The 21,546-nt window shown below is 42.6% G+C and overlaps 1 protein-coding gene across 1 annotated transcript; it reads right to left on the bottom strand.

Moving 5' to 3' along the window:
* Positions 1–1,314: 1,314 nt before the first annotated feature.
* On the bottom strand, positions 1,315–14,124 carry LOC147883914 (peptidyl-prolyl cis-trans isomerase ppi1-like). The gene is made up of 7 exons (XM_087398730.1): positions 13,802–14,124; positions 12,363–12,462; positions 3,195–3,255; positions 2,934–2,976; positions 2,454–2,602; positions 1,845–1,966; positions 1,315–1,761 (listed from the first exon to the last, which is right to left on the bottom strand). Exons 1-7 carry the CDS (start codon positions 13,878–13,880, stop codon positions 1,647–1,649), a joined length of 669 nt encoding a protein of 222 aa, XP_087254856.1. The 5' UTR covers positions 13,881–14,124; the 3' UTR covers positions 1,315–1,646.
* Between the last annotated feature and the right edge of the window lie 7,422 nt (positions 14,125–21,546).

The raw sequence follows: 21,546 nt of genomic DNA, 5'->3' as shown, positions 1-21,546 counted from the left end.
CTATGGCCCTAATTGGCCTATTTTGAGGTTGGCATAGTCGGAGCAACAGCCAGCAGTCCAGGTAAGTAGCTGCCTACATCAAGCAGTCGTGAAGTAATAAATGCAGACAAACCAGACCCCTTCCAGGAGATCCTGGAGTATCGCACAGGGCCAGCCTATGCATGATCGGGACAAGCAGCTTGGTGCCTCTTTGCTTGTGGAGGTGGGAGGACATCCATTGGCATCAGCAACAACATAAACACTATCTTCAGACGGGATGCAGTTGCAACCCAATATGATTTGTGTCTCTCATGCATTCCCATCATAGCTACAACCACACTTCTGCAATGCTGTGGCTCAGTCAGATGTGCATGCATGTGGTAGTTGGCCCTAGTGCATGCGCACGTTGCACCGAGGGACTCGTAGAAGTGATGTCAATTCTCTGAAATACATTGTGTCCAACCAATATCAGCTTGAAATACTATAGGCATTACTGCTTTTTCAGTTCCCGAACAGGTCTTTACCTTCTATTTTCTTGATGCAGCACCCGGAATATTAAACATCATGCTGAAATTACAAACGTACTATATTGCTATTTGTGAGACAAGCACCAAGCTGCAAATCATTTAAGGTAGGTTGTTAGTAGCTACTTTTTGCAAAAACCACGAAGAAAATTACTAAGATTCTTTGAAAACACCAAAGAAAAGATTTAATTCCTTTTTCCTTGAAAAGAAATCCAGACCTCATTAATCTTGCTTTTCTAAACGAAACAAACCCAAACCTGATGCTAAGACTTATTCTAAGGCTCTTGAAACTACTTTTTTCCCTGCTCTCTCTCTCTTACAGCCTTGGTTGAAAAATAACCTCATGATCCGCTTAATCAAGAGAGGTTTGCTGTGAGTTAAAAGGATTCGAGGTTGATTAGGAAATCTACAAAAGCATCCCAATTAGCCTGTCCTTTGTTAAACATTCTCAACCAGCTATAGAAGACAGAAAAGGAATAATCTTTTTGGTAGATACAGGTTTATAAAAAAAATTTACACCAAAATGCATTTCATTTCTAACAGCACTTGCAAAGGTACTTTGGAAAGAGAGGAGAAATAAAATTGGTAAATTTTTATATTTCCTAGTCCTAACACTACTTCTACAATGGAATGCCTTCGTTCGGCATATTTATTTAGCTTGACACTTTATTTTGCTGCTTGAAATAGAAACCAACCCTTCCCCCATAAAAGAAATGAAGCAAATTGACAAGGAAACCATTTGATACAACTATTCTTGTGAATGGTCAATAGTGTTGGTTCACAACAGATTGCATTCATGAACATTCCCCAAGCATTACAGTGTGCTAAATATGTCTACAGAAGTGAGATAGTCAACCCTCAGTAAGAGCCCTCTATCTACATAAGTAAGACATCCAATCCTCAGTGAAAACACCTCTACGTGTTGTTAACTTCAAAAAGACATACAAAGTAATAGATTCTAATAAAGGTCCATACATCCATTGACAAGCAAAATGGGATTACAAATTGTATTAACAGTCTGACCATCAGTCAATAGGATTTATAATGTTCCAAACAGAGAAGTCAAGGCTGTATATATTTCGACCAGAAATATAAGAGGGTACAGATATCATCTGCGTATAGCAAGTGAATGCTCTCTTCCAGCTATTGGATTCTACAAGCACATGTATTTGATGTAATAAGAGGCTTTGGTGGAATAGAAGCACCATAGGGTAGTTCTTGTCCTTCCCATGGATCATTTGTCACCTCAGCTACATACCTGCATATATTAATAAACACTTGGTGCATTGAAATTTTCAAAGGTTGAAAAGCAGAGACTCATACAAAGAAATTGAAACTTACAGTTTTACTGGTAAAACTGGTTTAAAGTTTTTAAGCATCACATGCTGTATTTTTTCCAAAACTGGAAGTGAATGGTCTTGAACTTTTCCAAACAACGTGTGCTTTCCATCCAGGTGAGGACTCTGTCAGATTGGGAAAAGCATAGTCTTATTTTTGTAGCAAAGAGCCAGGGCTCCAAACATTTTCGCATAGGAGCCAAATTTGCTCATTCAGCTATTACTAATTCTTTGATAATAATCTTTTACTCAAACAAAGCCTCAGATGAACACCTAACACAAGCTTCCCCATACATGAGACAAAACATGACAATGTGTGCCCGTGCACATGTGTTCGTGTGCATGTGCATGATTATGCATCTGCAGTGCATGCTCTCCAAACAAGGGCACGTACATATACAGGGTATATATAGATTTGCATTTAGGCAGGTAACAAGTGTCCCATCCCACCCCCCCGCCCCACCAATATGTACAATGAATATTACTCACTCAAGTACACTCTACACATACAGCTGCATTAATGCCAATCATATACAAGTATTATTATGAAGTGCAGACTGATTTGTGTATGAGTACTCAATAAGGGTCTTAGATATCAACTTTGAAACCATACAGGCTTAAAGATTATAAAGAACTGGGAAGAGTTGGTATTTCGTCCTGCATTTGCCATTGAGACTACACCCTTTCTATCATGACTATGCTTTGCACAGATTTCATCTGGGAAGACCGGACCATAAATGGAAAACCCACCATTTCCTGTACCTGAATAAACGTTGTGATTTTTAAACAGAAACTCTGTAAGAGACACAATCTCCACAATCGTTTTCCAGTTTATTATTTGCAGTTCATGCTGCATTAATAAGCCACGTTTCTAGTATTAAATGCTTTTAATTTTATTTTGCTCTTCTTTTGAACATGACTCTTCCTGCATTACAAATGAGCTCGGCCGTTCTGTCTCCTAAAAGCATGTTTAAAATAGTTTGAATTGCCCATCCACTTTGTAAAATATATTTAACTGTAAAGATAATAGGAACAAAATCATGATATTTTCGTTTAATAGCCCCCCTCTCCAGCATGTATACTGCTATACAACCTGTCGGATCTCCAGTCTGGCACATGAAGCCAGGAACTACCTTCTGCTTTCACAAAACAAAATAAAAAGGTCATGAGCTAGCAAACCAAAGAGAACACTATTTTCTTCCACACAAATCATCGAGTCAACAAATCATATGAACAAGGGTATGGGTTTCTGTTTTTAAAAAACGATCTACTACGTCCAAACAATGAAAAAGGAATGGGATTGCAAAAGCTAGCCCCAAAGCTTAAATTATAAGGTGAGCATTTGAGTAACTACATGGAAATCAATGCCATCGTAATAGCCAGCTTTACAAAGCTCAACAAAATTCCTGCACGTTCTGCACATGTTTAAAGATCCATAAGCTTGCATTAAAACCAACTTTTGCCCCAAATACGTTACTATGATCTATCAACAAAAAATAAAATGTAAGCCTTTCATTTCATCAGGATATTATAATCTGTATCTGAAGCTGCATGTAAGAAAATCTTGTTGGATTATTGTGGTCACCTACTCACATGTGAGTCGGAGAAGATGAGGGAGGTTGACATGCAGCATAGACAGAGAAGATGGGGGATGGTGTGGGCAGCAACCTGGCTGCTACATGGACAGCACATGGCTGCTACATCCCTAATGCATTGATTTTAAGGAAGCCATATGGGCCACCCTGGTCAGCACTTAGGGATGACATTGAGACCACATTTAGGGCTGTGTATGGGACTGGAAACAGCACAGGAATGAGCCTACATAGAGGGCCAAAGGGCTGGGAAAATCGAGCACAGCGGGGCCATTTATAAGCCTGGCCTATACAGGGCCAATCAGCCCTTTTCTGGACATTACCAGACTAGCCAGTCAGCCAGTTCCAGGGGGCTCCAAACCTACAAAAGAAGGACCATTGGACCTCTCCTAGCAGTTCAGTCTAGTTTCGGGCCTTCCCGGAGCACATCAAACAGCAGCAGATCCACACAGGCAGAAAAGTCAGAGGGTGCGCAGCAGGACTCACCTTGGTAGCTGCTAAAGCCTACTGAAGCGCATGTACTCTAAACAGAAAAAATAGAGATTCTAAAATTTGGTGCTTTTAACTTGCTTTATGAAGCTCAATATAAAAACACATTCAAACATTTAACCATGTCTTTCTGTCCGCTTCATTTTGTTGCCTCCCAGGGCAAAGGAAAGACAATAGGTAATACTCCTTATTTGAAAGGGTTTCTTTGATGCAGTAAATTAGGAAAATAATGCCATACTTGATGTGAATTTTTTAATGGCATGTTGTGCCTCATACACAGACTCAATGGACGGCCGTGTGGCAGCTAGGGGCTACTTATAAGCTGGAGCATGTAGTAAAAGGGATGGCATTCCTCAATTCACAGCCAGCCATCCTTTTGTACATAGAGGCCACTCCTTGAACACACAGGTCCATAATGCGACCAGCTGACCAGAGGATTGGTGGCCAGCTGGCAGGTCTTTCCACCAGCTCCAGTCATCTCTTTAGATGTCGAGGTTATTCTTGGGCCATCCTGTTGCATTTCCAGTACCAATGTAATAGGACCTCAGATAGATCAATTGACAATGACCTTTAGAAAGACAATGGGGTATTTAACATCAACTCAAGTTTGTAAGCAAATACAAATCTATGTGTGGGTTTTGTTTATAACCTTACCCAATTTATGTGAGCTATAGTTGGTTAATCCAATGGTCAAAGATTGTCTGTAAGATCCTTGGTGTGAAAGGCCAACGTTGTCACACCCATGTTGGCAAAGTTATCAGGGCATACGGTTGGACTTAGGGTTAATCAAGGGGTGTGGCTAAGAACACCTGTAAGCTCTCAGATGTTGCTATCATTGACTGGGAGGTGATCTCTCTAAAACCCACGATATTCGGATTGGATGGAAAGATCATACACTCTCTTTTTGGGACAAGGACACCCAATTTTGTATTCAATGTGATGATATTCCCTCTTCTCAAGGACCTATTGTATCTGTGATGCAGCTTTGGAATCTCTGTATTGACTTTGCCTAAAAAAATAAAATGTTTTCTTGTATGAGAACCCTAATTTCGGCATTGAATGAGAGAAATACCACGTTTGATACATCAAGAGATAGACTACTCGTTTGTAGGCCATATCGGTGCTCTTGATGGGCTTATGGAGTTTTGGCTGCTCATGGCGTTCTGAGTAAAGCATTGCAAAAGCTTTTTCGTGGGCTTGTGTAAGTAGAAGTAGTCGATGTAGATATGTTCAGATAATTGTGTGCTAGATTACCTGGTAGATAGGTGCATGTCGATCAACAGCAACCTCATGTGCTCATACAATTGATTGCACTATACTTGAAAGGCATTATTGTACGCGAGCTATGTGAAAGCGCCATTGGTTTGCCACATATGGTCCGAAGGCTGGCTTAGGAGTGGCAACAGCATAGAAGAAGGCTCATGGGTCGCAAGGCGAAACTGTTGTGATTGCTACTGGCTACAACCAAAAGCAACTGAAGGAGAGACAATCAAATAGGCACACGACAACAAAGATTGGCGCTGTAAATTGCATGGTGGATCCTCCCGTAGCAGATGTTCATCGCCTAGTGAAATCTTGGGTGACAGTTTTTTTTAGCGAGGAAGTGAGCTGAGTTTGTCTGGGCAGACAACAGGAGTAGTCAATTAAAGTTGATACAGAGATTGCCTTTGCTCTAAGGTGGCCTCTGTGAATATTAACAACATAATCACGGACTAGTTTGCTATTGGCTGATGTGTGGAAGGAGGTTTATAATAGAGTGATCACCTCCATCTAACCTCTCGTTTGGGCTTCGTGTATTTTGTCGCCATAACCAAGGAAATATGAGAAGTGCAGCGGAACTGAATGGAATTGAGAGAGAGAGAGAGAGAGAGAGAGAGAGAGAGAGAGAGAGAGAGAGAGAACCTCACACACACCAAACAAGAAAGGACACAAAGAGATGAGAGAAACTGCAAGTGATCTCAGAAAAAACCCCCAAGGTGGTGGGGAAATACAAGACTGCTCAAGAGCTCAGACCATTGCCCAAGAGACACAAAAATGAGATGCCAAAACACCAATTGGAGGGGGGGGGGGAGGCTATATATAGCCCCAACCCCTCCTTGGTCAATCGGCAAGCTAAGGATCCGACCGGCCTGCATGTGGGCCGCTGCATGTGGGCTGACCCACCAGGCCACCCGGCCAATCCCCTACTGCACAAAAGGAGCTGCTCCAAGCCCTATAAAGAGGGTTGTACCCTCTACCCTCTAGCCCGACAGCTCCTACTAGAGGGCCGACCCCCTCAGCCCTCCTGCAGACATCTTGACCAGCAGGCTCTCAGGGGACAACCCGAGGCCCTACCATATGGGCTGCACACAGCCATACAAAGGGACCGCTCCCTTGCTGGGGAAACCACTGCATAACCTACTCTATCCTCACGAGGGGCGATCCTAACCTCACAGGGAGCGGGCACACCTCCTAAGAGATGTTGACCTCCAACACCCTCTTTCAGCTCTGGGATGGAGCACTGGTGCCAGGGAGCTAGGTGTGCCGCTGGAACAACTAGAATCCATCGTGTGATACTCGATCGATGAAGACCACCACAGGTACTGTTGAATAAGCCCCCTCTTGCCATGAACCGCCTCAACACGATCACTGGAAACTTGGTACTATTGCTTCCAGGCCACAGGTGCTAGATACTCCTATGATCAAGTACTGGTACAATAAGTCATCTGGTACAACAATCAAACTACTAGTACTTCGTACATCACGCCAACCGTAGGTACTGGAACAGTGCACCAACTGATACTGCCCCTGGTGCAAGGTCTGTGTCCCTGCGTGGGCACCTGTATCTCAGAGCTAGACAACCCCCTCTAAAGGCCCCTCTTAAGTTCAAACTTGTTCACTGTCACCAGATCGATGAACTTCAGTGCTCCAATGACAATGGCCATGGAACAGCTCACAATAGTCAATCAACCGTCTCTGGCACTCTGCTAACCAATCTGAATCTCCAATAGCTCATCAAACAATAGTTGTAGTAGAACACTAGGAGGACCCCTCTAGATTTGCCAGGTCATAACATCGAATCAAAATATGTACTGGTAACATATTGTCACCTGAGTCAGCACAAACAACTCCTCATGGCTCGAGGTCCTGCCTGAAAGCCTGCCTCGGTGAAAGACTGACTCCCTTCTCACTGCACCTGTTTGGTAGGTACCCATGTCACAAACGAGCAAGCAATCCTCCTCCTGGATCCTGAAAGCTTGTTAGAAGCGCATTGAAACCAGCCTCAAGGCCAACAAGAGGGTGGTAAAACAACTAACCAGCCAAAAGCCTTCACATTAAGATATTCAACAAACACTCCAAACACAGATAGGGGGAGCTAGAGCGCTCCTGCTCAAGTACAAAGACACAGACTGGCCCCAAAGCCTGGCGCCCCTTTCGGTATTTCTTTATTAATTTAAGAGTCCCACAAGTAGATTACACAATGAGTACAATCTCACTCGATTTCAGTGCTCTTTCCACTCCCAGTAGGCATCGGTGTTCAAACATTAGCCCTACGGGGCTCTGCTCTCACACCCATGTGACCATAGGCATCCATTCTCAATGCAAACACCTCTATTAGAAGTCAGGAGCTGTTACTAGGAGCCCTTGCAGAGCCACACAATCTCCAACCAACCGCAAGTGTCCACTGGCTCAATGGGAATACGCAAACAATGGGTGAAAGCATAACTGAACTGCCCACGATGCTCAAAAGCACGAACAACCGCTGCAAGCATTCATTGTGTACCATCCTGCCAAGCAAGTCTCTCCAAAAGAACACAGCCCAATACTCACAGGCAATCACACCAATAGCGCCCTCTTCAGCGTAAGCATAGAACCAATGGTCAACCGTAAGGTGACCAAACTTAGCTTGTCAAAAGCTCGAACAAGCAGTCAGCATTAATGTCTCCGTACCACAGCAGGACTGCCCTTGCATCCATACAGCCATTAATGCTATGCACGTCAGCTTGCACGAAAAAGAGTGAACTGTACGGACGACCACCGTACAGTCTCGTACAAACAGCAGCCCCAAAACCTCCATACAATTTCTGCAAAGTATTCTGTATTGTTTTGTGACCTTAGGCATTTCTCATTTGCTAACGCCCGTACACAGTCCGCTCTATCTCTGCATGTGTGTCCGTACATTGTCGTTGCAAGAGTTGCACGAGGATCTTCCGTACATAGTCACAACCCACGAGCTCCTTCTTTCACTTGCATGATGATCCACCCGTGTGACGATTAGCCCGCTCTATCCTTCCATACACCCTTCTTCCTCTCCTCCAAGCTATCCCGTGCGCCCGTCGATTAGCCAACTTCTTCCATGATCTTCCTTTCCAAAACCAAATGCATGGGCTTACCACGTGGCAGCCCACGCCTTCATTTGCCCCCAAGGGCTTTGATTTGCCCCTCCCTAAGCCCTAGCTGGTCAACACCAATGACCAACTTAGAGCTCATTAGCCCCTTGCCCCCCTCTAGTGAGACTAAACCAATGACAACTTGTGTCCTAAGGATATTTTGCCCTTGCTTTGGACTTAACAACGAATTCACCCTAAGGCACCAATCCCTAGGGGACAAAACTAGCACACCCACATCCCAAGGCCTTGCCCCCTCGTTTCATAGGATCCCACTCAACAATCACGCCCTCGTGACATATCCCTCTCTTGAAACATGGCAACCTCCATAGCATCTGGATGTTACAAGGATATGCAGTAACTGAAATACATGTGAATATACCATCATGAAAGCATGTATTACCATTGAAGACAGCATATATGATTGTTCAGAACCTAGGATAGCAATCCATATAAACTGCAAAAACCAACTCATAGTGACTAGTACACTGACCATAGAAGTCCCAAGGCAGATATACTATCAGCAAACAATATCTCGGGTGAAACATACAATGTCACCAAGCGACCTCTGGACATCTGATCCTGTCTCTAACAAAGAGACAGAGGTACTACCCCTCTCTTGAGCATCAGGCAATGCTCTAGACCTATGCTTTGTTGAGCCCGAAGGAGCCACAACCAAGTCAAGTCAAGCTGAAATAGACCTGTAATATCTGCCAGATCATCCTCTTCTAGCCACTTTGCATGTAATGAAGAATAATTTCTGAATTTTTTCAAGTAGCGGCAGGAAACTCTGCCTCTGACCTTCCTTTCCTTATGTGTCAAAATTTGCTCAGGAACTAGGATCTCATCCAATTCCTCGACCTCTAGTTGCATCTCAACAAGTATATCCTCTAGCACATCACCCTGAAAGGCTTAAAGAGACTCGCATGGAAAGCATTGTGAATCCTCCAGTGATCCAATACCTTCAACCTATAACCTACATCACTTAACTTCTCTGAAACCTGAAAAGGCCCATAATATCTCATGCTAAGTTCAGGAAACAACCGGTCTTCTTCTTCAACATTGTCTTTTCAAAGTGCAAAAGAATCCAATCACCTTCATTAAATACCAATTCACAACGGTAACTATCAATTGCCTTCTTTTGCTTTGCCTGAGTCTTCTGGAGAGCCTGTATCACCTTCTCATACGCCACATCCATGCTTTCAACATACCTATCAACCTCAAAAACCAGGCGTCCACATCCCGTTAGCATCAATGCCTCTATGTATTGCATACCGTGGAGCATGACTTTCTATCATAACCTTTGGCCTTAGCTGCTTTGTGACACAAAGGCATCCATGCATCACAATAAAGTCATCTCTGAGGGTATAATGATCATGCTGCTGATTATTAGACAATTGGTCATAAACCCTGGAGAAATCCTCATCCTGAGCATACTGGTCCTTCGTTGCATTCAACTCTTTGTTCTCTCCCTCCTCCCCCCCTCATCTCTCCCTCTCTCTCTCTCTCTCTCTCTCTCTCTCTCGTGCACAAAGCAAACACCCAAAGCTTGAAACAAATAAAAACCTTTGAGAGGAAATGAAATCACGTGTGGTTGACTTAGGAACTTGCAGAAAACTCTATGTACCATTCCATTTTGGAGCTATGTCAAAAAAACTATCAGTCACCCCACAATTGATCTCAAGACTTTTAGTGAGCATCAAAGGCCATCGGTCTTCATTCCTTTAGTGGCTTGCATGCTATCGTTCTTGACACATTTGCTACACTTTGTCCTTAGTATCAAAATCAAAAATAAAGGTGGATCTTTTGGACGGGTGAGCATGGAATCATGATAGTCAAAGCCGCAAAGAGTATTCATGGTGGTTTTTCCCTTGATGAAGTTCAAGTTCAGCAATGGTCAAAGTGATGGATTGATCATTGTAATGCTATTGTTGGAGCATTCTACGTAGTTCTATAGCTCAAGTTTGCGAGCTAATGTTCTCATTTGTATATACAAAGATACGACCCTGGTCTTCAAATATCAACTGAAACTGCATCTCGACATCTTAAAAAATCGCAACTTACACCATACCTTGGCTGATTCCACTAGAAGCATCAAGGAAACCTTCACTCAACATGGGCAAGAAATAGTAGCGATATACTCTCTCTCTCTCTCTCTCTCTCTCTCTCTCTCTCTCAAATAGTAGCGATATAGTCTGTGTGTGTGTGTGTGTGTGTGTGTGTGTGTGTGTGTGTCTGATCTTCACTACAATGACCCAACAAAAAACTACTACGATAGCATTGATCTAGTCCATGGCATGGATCCTTGAATGTGTTAAATGGGAAACAATGAGCAAGGATCATTTACAGGACATCTAACTATCAGTGTCTTTAGGAAGAAAGCATGGGCAATGTGTGGTTGCGGAAACCTGAGGCTTCCTTGACAATGCATCGGCCACTACATTCTTTTTACCTTCCACATGCACTATTTGAAAGTGAAGTATGGATAAGAAAATGGCCCATCAAATATGCTTCTCAGATAGCTTCGTCTAAGTGAGAAAATATCTCAGAGGCTGATAATCTGTCTGCAGTGTAAAATCAGCCCCAAATAAATAATGCTTCCACATAGCCAAGGCATGAATTATAGCCAACAATTCCTTTCCATAAATGTGTGAGATGTCTCTCATCATCCTGCAAAATTCTACTCTCATAAGCCACTACCCGTCCTTCCTACATAATGACCGCTCCAAGGCCATTCTTTCCACATGCATCAACTTGGACATGAAAAGCTTTCCGAAGATCTAGTAAGATCAATACTGGGTCTGTGGTAAGCTTTTCTTTGGTAAGCTTTTCTTTTAGCATCTCAAATGCTGCAATCTGATTCTCAGCCCACACGAAGGATGCTCCCTTCTTCTGCATAGTATAGAGAGGTGAAAAAGCCAAAAACACTAAAGGTTTTCCAACCTAGACCCTTCTAATCTCCAATGAAACTTTTTGCTTTGCTGCAAATTTGCAAATTAAACTAGCTATGTTGCTTGCTTGCAAGTAGTTAAAATTCGATGATGTGTATAGATGATGTGGATTGATGCCACAACTCAATTTTGCACACACATCAATCTATTTCATTAATTTTTAAGGGTTCAACCATGAAGTGTCATAAGAACCTACGTTCATACAGAATTTCATTTCGTTCCTAACAGGAGAGAGAGAGAGAGAGAGAGAGAGAGAGAGATGAGGAGCTAGGGTGAGGCAGTGAGCAGAAGGTAGCGACAGCACTGAGCTTTATGCTTAATCCAAACTTGAGCTTAAAGTGAGAAACTGATCCATGGATCCTATAGCAGCATTGTGGCTAATACCCAAAAGGCACAATGATATTGCATTTGTTAAAGCAATATCCTTGTGCTAGTCAACCGAATGAGCAGCAGATACAACAATACTTGAATTACAATTTATTCTGATCCACAGCATAGATCAATCTGCCAAATGTTACCTGGCACATGCAGATAAGTATTTATATATTCTACAACACACCCCGAAAACAGAGAAAAATATGTGATGGCTGAAAAATAGCTACTCAATTTTTATAGATAATTTAGCAACAGTTACCTTTCAGATATTGGTTACAGAAGTTCAAATTAAACACCACATTAGAAATTACACTTGGTATCTAAATGTTAGAAATTACACTTGGTATCTAAATGTTAGAAATTACACTTGGTATCTAGATGTTCAACACAGAACAGTGAGCACGCTTATTTGAATGGACATTTGCATCATGAATTGTAGTCATAACAAGTGCCTAAAAGAGCATCCTGTGAAATCATACACTGTGAGGATAAAATGTCATACTACTGAAAACCATGTTCCAGCAAAGACATTCATAGATGGATCATAGCACGTGGAGACTGGTCACAGGGAAGTCGTCCAAACTCAAATACAGATGTAATACAAGACTCAACCTTATGATCAAATATGGTGATGTATTCTTATGCAACACTGCCTTATTTATAGATTATATTTGGAAGAATATCAATGTAAAATACTCTTCATTCTTTAACATAAATTGTGAACTACTAAAGGCCCCAAAAAGCAAACCTGGGCGTGTCTTCTACAAAAAGTTCAATGTCAAGATTGCCATGAGAACAAGTAAGGGTAACAGACATCAGGTCCCTGAGCTTAATCCTCCTATTTGTTTCTGTTCAAAATCCACGAAGAATATGTGAATTCAATATGGCATAAAAGAAAGCATATTTTGCAGGTTGATACTGACAGAAACAAAGACAGCATATGATAGAATCTAGGAGCATCAAGATCGATGAACCTGCAAATCTCAAAATCAAGCCCGTGATATCTATTGCCCTGGGGGGAATTTAAGTCTGGATTGGAAAGCGACAGCTAAGCCATGGGCGGAATCAAACAGCATCTGTAGATTTCAATTAACCAATCCAAGAAATGAATTCCTTGAGCAGACTTCAATATAAAGGATAAAAGATATCGTGACCCCTTTTTCATGAGGGTAAACCTACATTCTCTTAAGATTTCATTGATGATGGAGCCTTGGATGCATTAGAGTGGCGGCAGTTCTGGGTGGTTGGGTGATTGGGGAAGAGATGGGCCATCAACCCCAGGCCTTTAGAGATGAGCTCACTCAGGAGCAGTTATGGCTGTGGGAGGGTCGACTGCTCTAGGAGATTCAATGGGACCCCTAGGGAGTGGCTCTAGCCGTTGAAGATCCGACATTCAAGGATGTGATGTTCTTGTACACCACACACATTGGCAGATAGCTACGGCTGGATGCCTGAACTTGGAGTCCCTCACGAGAGTGCCATTGATAGGAGTAGCAAGTGCCCCTTGAGGTGATTACTGGATTCAGGTCCTGCCTCTAGGCCAGTCTCCAATCAAGTAAGATCTCATACTTCTTCTAGGTGATGGCCTACCCATCAGCCCGTGGATAAAGCAGATGAGGAGAGACAAGACATGTCATTGTTGTACGGCCAGAGACTCCCAAGACAATAGCACACTGCCTGTGGAGCTCCCCCTGAGGATTTGGTTATGCTCTTCAGAATTGCAGCCTGGATGCAGAGGTCTGTCAGGTCTTCACCTGCGGTATGGGGGCTTGGTCGATAGAGGAGACGCATGTATCGACCAGACGCATGCTTTCTCCATAGAGATGACCTTGCCACCAATCTGATAGATGGAGAGCAGGTCATCAGTTAGGATATTCAAGAGGCCTTTTGCCAACTCAGTGCCTTGAGCTGTCGGTGGAGGACAGCATTTGGGAGGATAACCACCTGGAATATCTGGATTGCAAAATGCAAAGGCAACAGGTTTGACCTGCCGCACCCTTGTCAATATCTGGCATGATATTACTTGGTTTGGGAAAAGCGGATCTCAGCCATAAATGATTGAAATCGGTAGGTTGTTACCCCATTTTTAAAGGCTTGCCGTATCTCTCTAATTGAAGGCAGCAAAGCGGCAAACAGTGAATGGGAACGGGGTGGCTGCATATGTCTCATCGTGAAGGTTTCTCTGGCCTGCGGGACTGAGTGAAGCGTCTTTTCTCATTCTCCTGTACAAATTCAGCACAAGTTTCATCCTTTTTGGCAAACACATCGCAATTACTGCAAACTAGGCGCCGTAATGCCAGTGACCACTATGATGGTACAGCCTAGATGCAACTATGAAGTTCGGCCACTGATTATTGACGGTGGGCTGATGGGTTTTCTTAATATGGGCGATGACCCTTGGATGCCATCGCTCAATCTTGCAAAGATTTTCGATGATGGGCAATGATATTGCTCAATCTTGCAAAGATTTTCGATGATGGGCAATGATAAGCTGGTTTACAGAAACGAGGACCACTTACCTGGTCTCCAGCATATGAGTTCTCCGAGTTGGTTGTGATGCCCACCAAGATCATTATCAACTACCTTCTCCACGTCATCACAAATTGCCGTGATTCCACTAATTTATGTCACCAACCTGTGATATGGAATGGGCTAATCATCTCACAATTCGAGGACTTGGCCATCGAGGGGGCGGCCTTCATGGGCTGAACACAAATCTTTTGTTCCGAGCCTGGGTCAACTAGGACAGCAGCCCTTAACACCTACCTAACTGTAGGGTGGAGGGGTCAATACTAGTGTTCAATTTTTTTAAGGTTTTTCTTTAGATTTTAAAGCTAAAATATAGTTATTTTTGCCTAAAATTTGACAGATTTTACAAAATTGAGAAAATGTTTTTTACGAGGCCATTGTGGAAAAGGTTTTAGGTTCATTCTATAGTTTATAGGTTTTTGTGAACACTAGTCAATACTAGTGTTGTAGGTTCATTCTATAGCCTATAGGTTTTTGTGAGCACTAGTTAATTCTAGTGTTATGGCACCTTGCTTCTCAAGCTTTGCAAGACTCTAGAGGAACTCATTCTTACTCTCATCTCAATCATGTGAAACTAGCAAGGAGCACAACCACAAATGAGGAGCATTATCTTACTCCTAAGCTCTTCATTTAGGAGATTTCATTTTTTTGGGGACATCTTTCTATTGGATTACAACTATGAAAAAGAAGATTAAAATTCTCTAGAGATTGTGATGAGGCGGGTGTAAAGACTTCTTCTTGTCATAACTCTTTGTTAATGATTCCTACTAGAAGGTGTAGAACATAGCCCTTGTTGTTGTAGGTGGTTAGTGCTTTTGCGTGGACAAGAAGGCCATATGTCTAGTCCGTGTCCTATATCTTTTTTTAACTCAAGAGTTTAAAGTTTGGACTGGAATGAATTGCCTCATGATGCCTTTAGTGTTCAAGACTTTTTTCTTGAGCTAAGCTACTTCTTTGTGAATAGGACCAACCATCTTTAGTTGATGCACTTGGGAGGATATCTTTTGGGGTGGTTCTAGTCTTGGCTAGTCTTCAAGCATTTGACTAAGAGATGGATCTTACTGTTGACATTGTGGTCCTTCGAGTCAGAACTTCTTTAGTAGGATCCTAGGTCTCTCACCTTCCATGATGTTGTGCTTTGTGTATGGCTTGTATGTCATCTTTGTATTTTTGCAATGACCTTGTGTTTAAAGATTATATCAGTGTATTTGTGTATGTTGTTCTTCCTAACACCCCTCCATGGAGGAAAGGTGAGTGACTACTGGAATGGAACCAAGAACAGAACATGACAATGACGATCATCGAACTGTGCAAGACACTCTAGAACTAGACATGGCTCCCATGCTAACTCAAAGGCAAGTAAGCATGGCTCAGAGGCTAGTGAGCATGGTATAGACTCAGAGGCTCAACTAACATGGCTTAGAGGCTCATCATGCATTGATGCATGGCCAACTCATAGGTCTAGGAGATTGATAAATAGACCTATCAAAGCCAATGCATGGCTCCCATAGTGCATCCCCCTCTTGGCTCTAGGGACTAATGAGGGACATGGAGTCACACATAAGAAAACAAACAAATGAATACATCATTTTAGGAGGACTATCCAAGGCAGAGAACCTTTCTTGACTAAACATACATCATTTATTTCATTCATTTTTAGAAAACAACCCATGGCAGAGTACTGTGATGCTAAAATTGATAGCTTTTATTTGGCATTGGTGTTGCTTTTCTCTATGTTTGATAAGAGTTTGAGTATCCAATGATAGCTTAGTGGCTCTCACTTATTTCCATTTTCTAAGATATTGTATGGGATTAAGAGGATGAGTGGAATGGATAATTGTAAATACCATGTGTATGAATTATAAATACCTTGGTACGGGGTGAGAGTTATTTGTGTATGGGATATTATGGGGTTTTTAGAAAATAGGAAGAGTGAGTCATATAAAGAGTGGGTCTCATGTCCATGTGTTCCAATAATGTAAGAGAGATCACAAGCATATGGAAGTCATGTGGGGGAGTGTTAAACAATGTGGAGTCAAGAGGAATCCTTCTAGAATTCCTATGTGGAATAAGGAGGATGTGGACATTTGGAAAAGAGAGGGTCCCTATGGGGTCCATATAGGGAGACTCTTGACTTTCTCAATATTTTAAGAGTCTTGAGCATCTTTTGATGGGACACGTCAAGAGTAGCCAAAAAGGACATGGATGGTAACATACGGGCTTATGTAATCAGGAAAAGAATCTACAAGAAGGATGTGAAATAAGGAGGATGTGGACATTTGGAAAAGAAAAGGTCCCTATAGGCTCCATATAGGGAGACTCTTGACTTTCTCAATATTTTAAGAGTCTTGTGCATCTTTTGATGGGACGCATGTCAACAGTAGCCAAAAAGGACATGGATGGTGACATACGGGCTTATGTGATTGAATGTAGCCAAAAAGGACATGGATGGTGACATACGAGCTTATGTGATTGATGGTGACATACGGGCTTATGTGATTGATGGGGAAAGGAATCTACGGGCAACAATTGTAAATGGGTGAAGGAGGGTGACAAAATCTCTATAAAAGGAGCCCTCCTCTCCCTTATTCAACTTCTCTTCCACCATTGAGCCTCATGCTACTATAGCTCTAGTCTCCTCAAGCCTCTTCCATGAGCCCCCTCTCTCCCTCTTGTAGATATCCTCTTATGTAGACTCTTGAGTTGATATCTCTCTAGTTCATTCTCTTTCTATGAGTAGTCTTGGAGCTCCTGGTCCCTCTTGTATGTATGAAACCTCTTCTTCTCCCTTGTATTTGTAGTATTTTGAGTTGCATTTGAGTGGAGTCTCACTCTATTGGTAATGAACGTCACTTCGGGCTCTCTCTCTTGAGTGTTTCTTCCCTTTTTCCATTGCTCTCTCTTCCAAAGTCTTCAAAAGTGCTGTTTATTCAGCCGCTCATTGCACATACATGGTTTATCCATCTCTCGAGCCATGAAGGGAGATATTTCTTCCCTCCTAGCTAACCTCTACGAGACTTGGATTGCTGATGAAGTCTGAGCATGGAGGGAGTATTCTCCTAGGTCAACATCAATAGAAGAAGTAGGTGTTTTCATGATTGTTTGACCCCGTGTTAATATTATTCTCATAACTTTTTACTCAATGCTCTAATTTTGATGAAACTTATATCAACGCAAAGCTATTTTTAAGGCACATCATGTTATATATTTAGTTTTTATATCAAATGTCAGAACAAAAAGGTACGACTCTTTATGTGTGATTGTTTATTTTTAAGACAATTTTTACCCCCTTCCAGTAAAATGTCCATAACTTTTCAACCACTTCTCTGTTTCTTACAAAAATTATATTAGCATGAAGCCCATTTCAAGGTGCATCTCTTTTATTTGTTGAATCTTTCATATCATGTCTTTGTCAGAAGTTATAGTCCTATGTGTCTGATGACAGTTTGCAGAGTGTTTTGAGCTACTTGTAGAGGCATCTATGAAGGAGGTTCAATGTTTTCCTAGAGCCTATCCATCCGACCCAATCAGCCCCTTAAAACCCCTAGATACATATGAGTTCATGTCATATTGAGCCACCAGATCTTCTTTCAACAACGTTTCACTCTTCTCTTTGGCACAGACTGGCTTGGTGAGATTATGGCCCCCGCTGATCCTTTCCTTCTCCCTATGCTAGAGTACATGTTCATCACTTGGGACGTTACAATCTTCATTCTCATCTAAGGAAAGAATGTGTGGTGTGGTCTCTTAGCATGAAAGTTTCTCTTTTATTTTCCATTTTCCAATGATAAAGATCTTTGTCACTAAGTTTGAAAGCAATAGGAAGCTAAGAGGTGCGTGAAGTTTTATTACCCCCAACTTCATGTCACAGTACCCAAATAGAATATGCTTAGAAAATCTATGGATCATCATCTCCATTGTCCTCTAGATGGAAAGAGAGATGTTGGATTTTAGTAGTAAGAGCATGAACTTGTGTTGGACAGTCGTCATCTTCATCATCACTAGTGGCAGCTACAACCCAACTGGCATGGTCCTTTGTTTGCTGTTTGGCAAGCTTCTGGTAGCATCTGTCCTCCGTATGACCAAGCTTGTTACAAAAGGTGCATTTGAGAGGCTTGAATGGCTTTGTCTTTCCATGTGCTGGTGTAGGCTTGGGTTTCCATATGTTGGTGGAGGCAAGAACCTCTATAGTATCTGAAGAAGAGATCGAAGATTCTTTGTTTCGGTGATCTTTTTCGAGAAGAAGAATAACTATATCATCAAAGGTATTTGTGGCAAGCCTAAGTATCTCAAGAGTGTGATCAAAACGAGGGACTCCTTCCATACTCATCATGAGGACATCCATTTTGTCCTACAGTTGTTCGAGGAACACTTTAGGCTGGAAAGTTATTGAGCAAGAGATTGCATTTTTGCTAAATGTGCACTCAAGGTATCACTATCCTCACAGTGGTATCTTGACCCCGATCCTATTCTCCTTGCGACGGGGTCTTGGAGACTTTGGCTATATGGTGGTTCCCATATTAGGTTCTTCAAGTGGGACCCAGGGGAGTGGGAATGGATTGATGAGGGGCACCAAGCCTTCCCCTTCTTTTGCTACATAGTTAGAAATGCCCGAAGGTTTCAGCTCAGCAATACAGGTTGGAGGCCCTCTAGAACACCCCATTGGGATAGTTTTCAGATTTTAGCAGTTGTGTGGAAAAACTTCTGGCGTAGGCTTTGGAAATCCCTCAGGAATAGAACGATCACTCTTTTTTTTTGGCTTTCTATTCATGGAGGGATTGCAGTGAACCTGTGGAGATCCAAGCTTGGGGCTGACCCTACTTGCCCTCGTTGTCACACGGCAGTTGAGTCAGTACAACATTTCTATTAACCCTGTGGTGAGGGTGTTGTTCACCTATAGTCGTGTCGTTGCTCGTTGTAGCATAGGTGTTCACAAGTGTAGCATAGGTCCTCGGGTCGTGTTCTGGTGAGAGGTGTAGGCTAAAGCATGAAAATCAGATCTCATGCGTGCATGAATGAGAAAGAGGGATTGATTATAATGATTGATGGAGGCTTTCGCCTCCACGGGAGTTCAAGGGTTTAGAAGTGGATTTTAGGGTTCGAAAGGGGAATAGGGTTAAGAGAGTTAACTAGGAGTTCCAGGGTTCAGAGGGGGTTGCAAGGTTTAGGAGGAGTCCAAGGTTGAGAAGTGGAGAGCTAGTCTCCTTCGCGGATTCGCGGGGTAAGGGTTGAGGAGGATGGACAAGGAAGGAGGAGAAAGAGGGAGGAAGAGGGAGGAGAGTGGAGGAGGAGGGAGGGAGGAGGAGGAGGAGGAGGATGGAGGAGGAGGAGGAAGGAGGAGAAGGGAGGAGGAGGGAGGAGGATGAGGAGGGAGGAGGAAGGAGGAGGGAGGAGGAGGGAGTACAAGGGTAAAGAGTGCAAGGGTAAGGGCATGCTAGAACACGATAGTGTAAGAGAGCATGGATGCAATGGAGATCAATCGCATGAACACTATAGTGAGCTTGAACACTGAACCCCAAAGAGTGGGAGCTTCATTCCATTGAGAGATATTTATACATGTTTTTCTCTACACAATCCATAGGTACCTCCGTGGTGGGACCTCTTTTATAGGAGACCTTTTGGACAGGAGTCCCTCCACTTTTAGGGGGGACATTTTGGGTCTCTACACAAAGTGGGGGGACCTTTTGGGTCTCTACACAAAGTGGAGGGACCTCTGAAAGTGTAGGCTTTTAGTATTTCTCTCTCTAGATTTAGTCTTTCTCTGTCTAGATCCTAATTTTGCAAGTATGATTGGACCTTTTCTAGAGAAGATTTTGGCTATCCTCATCCTGTAAGATTTATCATACCATCTTTCAAGCTCAAGATATTACAAGCGGAGCTTTGCCGCTACTCTACACACACAATGCTCTCATAGTTGTTGTCCTAGACTGCACTTATGGCCCTTGTTGCCACAAGGTTAACAACTCCCCTGGACCGATTTGATTACCCATCCTCGAGGTATTGTTGGGTTTGTAGATGATGTTGTGATGCGGTTGTCTTTACCTAATGAGTATGGTAAAGATGGCGGTGGTGATAGATGGAGTGAGCTTCTTGTCGATCTTTTCCTTGTAATCCACAAACATCATAGATTGCTTGCTCAGTCTTCAAGAAGCCAATGTCAACCATTTCTTCAAACAAACACGCATAACGCCCTTGAAGGGATATGGCCCTTTAAAAAAGGCGACTTGTTGTTTGAGCATATATCTGTTGATTTGGATTGAAGCTAAGGTTAGTCAAATGGTCGTCAACAGTGAGGGACACCTCTAGGATGACCACTAAGGCTTCATTGTATCTTGCACTTTCCTTGAGTGTTTTGTCATAACTTATTTGCCTAATTGATGCATGTCTTGTCCAAGGCTCTGATGAGTGTTTCCTAGCTTGTCCATTTGATTTTAGAGTTTTTATTAATCAACGGCCAATTACAAGGAGCATCTGCATTATCTGGATTATGATGATTAGCATCCCACTGGTAGCGACGGGGGCACCACATCAAATGTGGGATGCATGCGAAAGGAAGATGGAGCCTGCAAGTATTCAAAAAGGTACTTTTCATTGAGCAGCTTTGATCTATGCCAAGCAGGTTGTGGCTCCAATTTCATGTTGATGTCTGCGGATACTCATTGAAATTTCGGAGAGGTCCCATCCTCCTCTTAAGTGCATGTTTGGGTATTACCTCCAAAAATCACCAATGGGATTACCAGGCATGGGAATCCTATCTGTATCTTGTTGTAACTCCCTTGTGGGTGTGCGAGTTGGATTATCCAATTCTTGAAGCTCATTGATGGAATCATTAATGGTGTCTTCCATTGAAAACTCAAGGGAGATTGGAGGAACATGTGGTCTTTGGGGAGAGGAAGAGGTTATAGGGGAAAAGCTTGAGGTTGAAGCAAGTAGTGAGTTTGAGAAGGTAGAAGTAGGAATGTTGGTGGAAAGTGGAGGGAGAGTAGGGCAAATTGATTAGCTACTTGATAATCCTCAAGGGATGGAGTGTCAAGTGTTGGAAAAAAGCTAGGTGTAACTGGATGATAGGAATTAGATTATTGGATTATTGGATTAGGCGATAGTATTGAGAGGCATGGGCAAAGAGGCACGGCAAGGAATATGGATTAGCATGGATTTCTAGAAAGATATGGAGAATAGTAGTAAGTACTTGAGTTACGTAGGGATGTGAGTAGATCAGAATAGAGAGTGGCAAGATAGGGGAGATTAGATTGAAGGTAGACCACATATTCCTCTGGCAGATCCCTGTCGCTTCTAGTAAGCATGGATAGCTTTAATTTTGGATTCTTCTGGGAGTTATATCATATGGAAGTTGTTGGTGATTGTTGCATTAAAGGTAGGAGTCCGACTACTACCTGAAGAGG

This window comes from Dipteris shenzhenensis, chromosome 27, assembly GCF_047967505.1.
Source record: "Dipteris shenzhenensis isolate YYH24624 ecotype China chromosome 27, Dip_SZ_1.0, whole genome shotgun sequence".
NCBI lineage: Eukaryota > Viridiplantae > Streptophyta > Polypodiopsida > Gleicheniales > Dipteridaceae > Dipteris > Dipteris shenzhenensis.
The sequence above is the reverse complement of the archived record's forward strand: the minus strand, read 5'-3'. Positions and strand labels throughout refer to the sequence as shown.